The following is a 9276-nucleotide window of genomic DNA, read 5'->3' as shown; positions in this document are numbered from 1 at the left end:
CTCAATGAGGAGTGTTGCAGTCCTATTAGATTAGGAATGTGATTGTGTAAATCCTAATGTATCTAGGATATCTTGAAATATTCCCTTTAGTAGATATTATCCTATTAGAGTTGTAATCCTATTAGGGTAAGGCTTTAACATATCCTACTATAATAAATAAAGACACAATGGAGTGATACAATACACACCCCAAAATTACACCTCTCTCTCTTGCCGCCGGCCTTCTCACTCTCTAGTTCTAAATACAGTTGATTTACTTAGGCCTACAACAGTTTCAGATTTTTTTTTTCCCCGTTTATTTTTTGGGTCCTTTTTGTTGTATGTAATTGGGCCTCATCTTGTGTAATTTTGTTGTGTTGTTAATGAAGTTTCTATGACCCATAAAAAAAAAAAAAAAAAAAAAAAAAAGGGCTGATTTGGCCATATTTCACTTAATTAGAAAACATGATTCGGAAAAGTTCAAATACAGACCGCATATTATAGGTATTTTAATTGAAAAGCATGATTCTACTTAATCATTATTATCTTGACTCATTTTAATCCATTTTCACATTCTATCCACCTTAAAAAATCATGTCTCAATAACCTTATTTTCATATGATATAAGTAGTACTTAATACATGTAAAGTGTAAACTTAAAACTAATAAATTATTAAGGGACTAATACTTAATCTTTTCGGTTGGAGATGATATATAATATGGCCTAGCATTGTTCATTAAAAAATAATTTCTTACAGGGCTATAATTCTAGACGAAGCTATACATAACCCTTTCGGTTGGAGATAGCCTTCATTTACTAAACTAGTGAGGTTATTTTTGTTAAATCGGAGGGAATCGAACCCAAACTCACACTAATTATAATCCATTGCCGTCATCCCTCCCTATCGATCTAAGAAAGAAAGAAAGCTTTACAATGACCACTATTCTAAAAATTCCTGTCTAGGTGCTAGGCAGTTGGCCACTGTTCCGATTAGTCCCTAGGCGTTTGAAAATTAAGAAATTATGCCTAGACCCGCTTAGGCATCTGCCTAGCCCATATAAACCTGCCTAGACATATGTCTAGGTCGCGATTCTGACTTAGATAGAAAATCCATAACTTTCATTTTGCATTATAATTTCTCGATAAAATGTAAGAGATGAATACTTGCAAGAACACTCATTATATGATTGTTCCCTTTGTTTTCAATATATTTTAACACTTTATAATTTATGTCATTTTATTTTGCAATTTATGTATTCCAATATGATTATGCATGTGTTTTTAAGTATAAATAGACACTTATTTATACAATATATAATAAATGTACTTCTTGTGGATGAAAAATTCGATACCAAATTAGGTTGTCCATTGTATGACTTTAGCCAAACTCCCCCCTCCCCTTAGTGTAAAATATATTGTTGTACAAAAAAATAAAATAAATAAATGTACTTCAATCCGCCTAGGCCTCCGCCTAAGCCTTACCTAGCTACCTAGGCACTAGGCCCCAACCTACTGACCAATTAGCGTTTGGTGTCTTTTGAAACCTTGACAATGATGCGTAAGAAATGGGAAAACAAAAGAGAAAACGAAACATTAAAAATACTGAACAAACAAAAAATTAAATAAATAAAAACTCGTTTAGCCAAAAACAAGAACATACACAACAAAAATCCATCCACAATCCTTACTTTCAACGTACTAGCAAGATTTATTCAACAAACTCCACACAAAACCAGAGAAAATAAATAAATAAAAACCACACTCAAGCAAAGATAGATAACTCATAGAGAATAACATTCACTGGGTTTGTAACCCTTATGGGATCAGCAGCATTACTCAAGCATCTGCATGTCCAACCAGTTCCACAAGAAACTTCTCGTAGTCTCCGGAAGTGTCCTTGACAATTGCGTGGTCCAAATGAACGCTGTTCCTCCGGTAGTATTCTTCTTTGATGCGCTGCAAGTCAACCTCTGCCCGGGTGGTAATAACTCTAGTAAGCGCCCCTTCGTCTGTCCCAAGCTTGTTGATGGCCAGTCGAAGAACCTTCTCGAAGTATTTCTCAGGGAAGGTCAAGCTTTTGATTGTTTGTCTTAGTAGTTTGAGGAACTCATCATCTTTGTCAGCCTTCAAATCCTGCATATCGGACATGTAATGGTCACACAACCGTTTGATAGTAAAGGAAGTGCTCAAAACATCAACCTTACGAATTTTTCAACTCGAATTCCCGGCCCTCGTGACAGTACATGCATTCCATACAGATGTTTATAGTTGTTTACCGTACCTTGTTAATGGCGTTTCCAAACTCGTTGTTGTACTGATTGAGGGTTGCATTCAGCTGTGCTTTGCTTCTGGTAGTGAGGATCCTGATGAGCTCCTCATCATTGTAGGCTTTGTCTGAGATTTTCTCATGAAGTATCTTAGCTTCTTTCTTTGACAAGGGCACGTTAATCTCATCTCCCTCATATCGGAAAGTGCTCAAAAGGGGAACCAAAAGCTGCAACATAGTTAACACTTTTTATTTAAGACAATTTGAAACGCATTGCAGAAATTGCAACCTAAGGAAAGTACAGAAAAATATTCTAGGCAGAAAAAACAGGTCAAGTTCTGAAAACAAACTGCAAAAAGAAATTAAAACAAAAGCAATGTAGTTGAAGATGTGTGAAGAAATTAATTCGAATACAAGAATTTGAACAAAATAGAAAGTAAAGAAGATAAGAGTTCAACGAACCAACTTGACCTTTTAGGGAACAATCAGGGTACTAATGACCATGGAAGTTTAAGGTTTTACCTTGCGGACATCTCCAGATGTGTGATATGCAACATCTTCTTCAAGGGATTTCTTGTAACGGGCATGATACGCCACCTTTACCTGGTACAGGTCATGTGAAGACCTAGTTGTAGCTATTTCCAAGAGTATCCAATAGTTTTTAGTCAACAACTTCGTAGATTCATTAGCCAAAAATGCATCTCTCTCAGCAGGAGCCAGAGTCCACAGCACCACAGCCCTCTGGTTATGGAACAAAATAGGAAAAACAGCACAATCAGAAGTTTTACTGAACCAAATAACCAAAACAAAAACAAAAACAGAACCAGAAAACAATAGCATTTTAAGTTTTTCTTGACAACTTAAACGACATATTATAACCCTGGATTAGACCAGGGTGGCAAATGACAATTCAGGCACAAATGGCAGGGATCATCAGGTGCATTGCATAATCTATAAATTGAAAAGTACTTGAAACTTTAATTATCTTGAAAGGAAGTGCACCAGAAACTCTGATGGCCTGCTAAATACTTATTTCGGCAAATATTTCACATATATTAAACTTTAAGAAATAATGCATCAAATTCAGACCTCAAAATCACTTGAGAGTTCTTTGTCAAACGACTTGAGAAGATCTTCCCCATAGGTTTCGGAGTATGCCTGCTGAATTAATTTTCTCTGAGCTGCATTCCTGTGAGTCAGTATGGATATGATCAACCCCTCATTTGTGCCCCATCCTGCACACAAACAACCAAAGCAGGTAAGTAATCTTTCTTTTCTTTCGGCCTGACAAGCAGCTAATTATTCGAGGCACCTAACATTTGGGGATAGTAAGCAATGGTTTTAATAAAAATAGAAGCATGCAACTCTCTTTATAGATCACCTCTCCTCTACTGTAATCAGAGAATCACAATCTCTTTGAGACAATTATATGAAAACATGTATTCAATTTCGTAGCAATGAAGTTTTAATTTTCAGAATACAACCGTGACAATGACTTAGGATGCCAATAAGTATTCAATCTTCTTCATCTATTGCACATGGTTATATTTATCAATGATACGATCTCACAATCACATAACCAAAGATATTCCGAATAAGATTGGAGGCAACAAGTGAAAAATGAGCAAAAGGGTAATCCCCATTTTGTGTTTATTAGTAATACAATCCAGAGAGCACGAGTCAGATCAAGATTATAGTGATATTATTTCGATCCAACAAAAACTGAAGCCAAACAAATCGAAAGAAAAGAAAAATCAAAGACCAAGCGATCGATCATGATGATTAGCGTAATGAATTGTAGAAAGGTTACAACTGACAACCTCATTGTGCTTAGAATCCAGAAAAACACATACTTTAACAGTAAAGAATATGTAAGAAGCAGATCAAACACTTTAACTTAAATTGAACATCATCATCATCATCATCAAGTACAAGTTAATCGGTGAATGAATAGTGAAAGATCCAGATCTAAACTTTGATATGCACCAAAAATGATGCCAATTGAGGTGATTGAATTTTAAGATAACCAAACAGAAAGAAATTCACCATGATCATATCTCTATCAATCTGTCATATTAGATTACCAACCCAGAAAAGAAAAAGAAGATAATTGCAAAGTTAAACAAAGTAGAATTTGAATCATATGGATGGATCAAAGTTTGGATGATCAGATAGCAAAAGTGATATTAACTAAACATCTAATTGCATTTAATTAATTAATGATATGGAATTGGAATGATTGGATTAAAATATGAGTGTGTGATGAGTTTTAGAAGAGACCTGCAAAAGCTTTCCTGAGCTGCTCAGCGTCTTCCACTGGAGAAGGAACCACATCCGGCACTCTGCAACTCGCCATTCTCTCTCTGTCTGTTTTTGTATGTAAGAAGAAGAAGAAGAGTGATGATACAGAGAGTGCGGAGCTTGGTCCTTTATATAGACTTAGTGACAGTCTTGCTAATTTGACTACTACATTAGTATATTTAGTAATTACATGCATTTTGAAACTTTTTCTTACCAGTTCCTCTCTCTGTAATCAATTAATCATACTTATTTTATCGACAAATCACAATTTTATATGCGAGTCATTTATATTTAGATGAATAATTTTTGTATATGTCTGGAGTAATGGTATTGTTTATTTCATTATCGTCATCGTAATATTGAGAATGAATAAGACGATAAATAATAAACAAAAATTATTGGAATGCTGGTCAATAAATTTTTAATTTTTTTTAATACAAACGATATTTCTATTCTAAACTAAAGTAGGAAAAAGTGGAGTTTGACCCAATACAAAGTATGTTGAAGAGAAATTTCTGACCATCAAAACAAATCACCAATAATAATTTGTGATTTACATGAAATAAAATGATGATGTTTGGTAGTGCAGTGTGACAAAAAAAAAAAGATAAATAGATCTATATATATATATTATACAAAGTATGTATGTATATGTACACTTTTTGTGTTCAAATGCAACGTGTGGGAGAGGGTAGTACCACAAGAAGTCGTGGTTTTATAGTAATTTTACAAATCCGGGCACTGGTACGTTGTATCTTTAAGGCACCTTCCTATCCCGGCCCAGTGCGATATGGCAAAATGTACGGCTGAGAAAGAAATATGATTCCTTTATCGGAAGAAAGAGAGAGAATTGAGTTGTAATTAAAGTAGGAAAATATGGGACTTAAATGGAATTTAATAAGAGAAAAGGAAATTGTTGTAATTATTATTTTTTTTTAATAAGAGGTCTTCAAATTTTATAAATGATGAGTTCGATATTAATTTATTTTTTAATATATTTTTACATACAAGAATATTATCTTTATAAAAAAAATATTTATTTAATTAACATAAATTAAATAAATCAATGATTTATCGTAACGATGATTGTTCTTATAACATGCAAATTAATGAAATTTGCATAATTCGTCACTTTGGTTCATGAGATGAGATTTGAAGTCAATAGAAGTGGTTTCTGAGTTTGTCCATCATCAATCATTTTGGTCATTGCATGAAAAATTATATTAAATAAGGACCAAAATGGCAAAATTAACCTCAATTTAACAAACAATAGGCCAAATTATTTAACAAAAATTGAGGATATTTTTGTCATTTTAATCTTATTTAATGGAGATTTTTTTTCGTAGAATAACCAAAATGATTGATGGTGAACAAACTCATGAACTGCTTCTATTAATTTCAAATCTCAGGGACAAAAGTGAGGAGTTATACAAATTTCAGAAATCATTTTAGTTAAAAAAAAAAACTTAAAGAAAATAATCACTTCTTGCTTTTATTGCTTTCTTCTTTGTTCTTTCTCTAAAGTGACAGGTGTACATTAAAAAAATTAAAAAACAAAATTAAAGTGTGTTTTGTAATCATTTGTTTAATGTCACTTATTGACAAATGTTGATCAGAATTTATGAGCATTATCAATATTCGGTGTGGATATTATTTATACATGTTACTCTCTCTCTCTCTCGTTCTTTTCCTTTTTCACATTAAAAAACAAAAAAAAACACACACTTATAAAGTATAAGAAAGTATAGAAAAGATGATAAAATATTCATCTTTTTAAATTATATTTGTAAATAAGTACTGGTTAACAATTTAAACTACTTTTTAATAATTTAAAAAAAATATATATATATAAAAGCATAAATCTGCCCAACATCATATCTCCATCCGTCCATCCATCTGATTTTATTGTCACCGCGTTTTGATTTGGACTTGTTTTTTATTTTCTGCCGGCCGAGTAGAAAATCACAAATAGCTATCTGCCACGTGTGTGGTGTGTGGCCATAAAATCTGATAACGCTTCGGATCAACGAAACACCGCGTATGTCAGGAAAGCATAAAATATAAAAAAATAATGAGAAGAGTTTTCGACTTCAGTGGGGATCGAACCGAGAATGTCAGCTGATTTTTGTAGAAACTTGCCTTATCCGTTGGATCTCTTGTGTATTTTCCAACTATTATGTAAATTTATAGTTTTAGCTGAGTCGCCCGAGTTAGCAGGCTCCTCCCAGAGAGCCAAACTAGCTAAGTGCTAGCTACCCATCTCTAAAAGACCCTTTTCTCTCTTTCAGATAAAGCTCAAAGCTTTCTTCTTTTTTGATCGACACTTTGACCGATTGGCGGAAAAAGGAAATCAAGAAATTGGGGAAATCAATGGAGTCAGTGAGATGATATGGTTGATTGGTTGTACAGATTATACAGGTCAAAGGAAGATATGGGTAGGCCTCAGCCTTCTAGCCTCTCCCTTATTGTACACCAAATACCTTGTCAGCTATGTTCCACTTTCTAAGTGCAAAATTTTATAAATGGGTCATGGCCATTGAATTTGGATTATTAGATAAAAAGTCAATGACTAATAAGCCAAGAATCCGATTACTATTTCAACAATAATGGATCTCAGGTTCAACCTATGGTTAAGATTCATCGTTGTTGGATTCTTCACTAAGAATTTAATAATATTACGCTAAGAATCTAATGAATATTCTAATGATCATGAATCTGATTCATGCTATGGGCCGGTCCATAATAGACAAACTCTCGAATAGAGCGGCTAAGGATGTGTTAACGACCACTTCCGTGAAACAAAATGCCACTGCTACGGCACCTTCCTCAACCAAATTTAGACTTTCAATGGATGTTGATTCTTAGATCCAACTGGATTGACGGCTGATTGCCTATCACGCTTGTATTGCTTTTATACTTGTTTAGAGTGCCCACAAAACTACAAGAGAAATCAACTCAACAAATTTGTTGGATAAGCGAACTTGCCAACACCTAAGGCAAGAAAGATAGAACGAGGGACCCGCAGCCATTGAATTCTTAAAAACTCAACAACAATACAAGTGCGTAGGAAAAAAAAACCCACCATTTCTTGTGGCTCTCTGCCCGCAAAGTGATCCGCGGTTCACTTCCTCTCCTTCCCAAGAGAAGCACCCTTCTCCTCCACCGCAGCGAAAGAAACAGAGGCTGCTTACCACACATCATATCACAACTTTTTATAACACAAGTAAGGGGGAGGTGAAGCCTAAATAAGGAAATTTCTTATAAAACAATCCATACACAATGTGAAACTTCGACATAGTGATGCCTGTGACGATGTGAAACCTTCGCCCCGACAGCCAATACTATACAAGACAAGCTCATTTGTCTTCAATTCTACTAGCAGGGCACACGAAACTTCCACACCTAAAACAAAATGGTCCCCCAAGAACAAAGATAAATGGTCCTCAAACCTAACACCAATCTCTTTTGGTAAGGAGGAACTAACTTTGCCTTGTATTACTGTTAGGCATTTGATCTGTTTCGTGTTTTATTGATATAATGATATTGTTATACAGAGAAGAACGAGCAACGAACAAGACCTCAAGTCCTAGTGAGTACATTGAGGGATGATTTAGGGCGAGCAGCAGAGCTGTCAAGCGAGTTTTGGGGTGTAAATATCGACCACTAATATGTATAGTTTTGGGCTGTATATTCTCATCAAACTTGTTACAAGAGTCTACACCTACATTTGGTATTCTTGGTAATCTTGGTTCTAGTTCCTAAACCCGTTGATAATTACTTGAGGAATTTAAGCAAATCGTGATTAATCACGTTTCTGTTTCATAATTAAAGATAGTTTGATGCCTAAGTTTTCCTTGCAGATACTAGAAATATTCTTACATGTTATATCATCCCACTATTAACTTGTGTTGTCTTTTTTTTTTTTTTTTTAAATAAAACTTGATTAAGTACGATTTTTGTCATATAACTACACGCTTAATGACAAAACGTATTCCGTGTGATATGTTCTGAAAAATATTCCTACAATTCTAAAAAAATTTGACGAAGAAAAAACTCATCACCTGTCCTTCAAATTTCCAATAAAAAAAATGATAGTATGCTGTGTATGGTGACAAATCAGTGCGGTTGTATTGGTGAGTTGGCAGTGCTGATTAGGATAAACGGAAATTAGTTGGGATTGTTGGTTGTTATGGGGTTGTTAGAGAGTGAGTTAGTGGGAAAGCTACCCAGTCACTATATAAGGAAAGAATGGAAGAAGAAAGGGGTTGTTGAAAATGTTATTACACTAATAAGAAATACATCATTCTGTACATTGAGTAGAAGCAGAGCGTGGGGTTGTATCATTGGTATCAGCATTAGTGCCTTCGATCCTCCTTGATCCTTCTCGTGTATGACTCGCCTGGGTTCCAAAAGAACAATGGAGTCGTGCGTTTCCAAGCTTGAATCTTTGTTTAAAGATTTTTGGAAGGAATTCAACGAATCGCGTCTGGAATCCCGAGCAGCAACTGAGTTGAGCGATCTAGAATCCCGAGCAGCAACTGAGTTGATCATGCAGCAACTACAATCCTTATCAACAAAAGGGAGCAGGGTGATTGGGGAATCCTCTGAAGCAACTCATTCCGATCCTAATTTTCCACCAGGTATATACCCTAATTTCACATCCAATCTCAATCGCACGGATACAAATTCGCAATTTTTTCCTCCATGTCCGATGTTCATTAAGATGGAT

General features: G+C 34.7%; 1 protein-coding gene across 1 annotated transcript; it reads right to left on the bottom strand.

The window, feature by feature from the left end:
• Positions 1–1580: 1580 nt before the first annotated feature.
• Positions 1581–4689, bottom strand: LOC137720911 (annexin D2-like). Its single transcript, XM_068460031.1, has 5 exons — positions 4527–4689; positions 3336–3481; positions 2769–2987; positions 2262–2474; positions 1581–2113 (listed from the first exon to the last, which is right to left on the bottom strand). The coding sequence occupies exons 1-5, from the start codon at positions 4600–4602 to the stop codon at positions 1817–1819; spliced, it is 951 nt and encodes a 316-aa protein (XP_068316132.1). The 5' UTR covers positions 4603–4689; the 3' UTR covers positions 1581–1816.
• Positions 4690–9276: the final 4587 nt, after the last annotated feature.

Source organism: Pyrus communis, chromosome 16 (assembly GCF_963583255.1).
Source record: "Pyrus communis chromosome 16, drPyrComm1.1, whole genome shotgun sequence".
In the NCBI taxonomy this organism is placed as follows: domain Eukaryota; kingdom Viridiplantae; phylum Streptophyta; class Magnoliopsida; order Rosales; family Rosaceae; genus Pyrus; species Pyrus communis.
The sequence above is the reverse complement of the archived record's forward strand: the minus strand, read 5'-3'. Positions and strand labels throughout refer to the sequence as shown.

What these genes read in the sequence shown, in the direction of transcription:
- LOC137720911 (XM_068460031.1), bottom strand. Translation starts at nt 4,602, where the DNA reads ATGGCGAGTTGCAGAGTGCCGGATGTGGTTCCTTCTCCAGTGGAAGAC. An exon ending in GCTCAGGAAAGCTTTTGCAG is followed by an intron (nt 3,482 to 4,526) that starts GTCTCTTCTAAA and finishes GTTTGTGTGCAG; the next exon opens with GATGGGGCACAAATGAGGGG. An exon ending in AACTCTCAAGTGATTTTGAG is followed by an intron (nt 2,988 to 3,335) that starts GTCTGAATTTGA and finishes TTCCATAACCAG; the next exon opens with AGGGCTGTGGTGCTGTGGAC.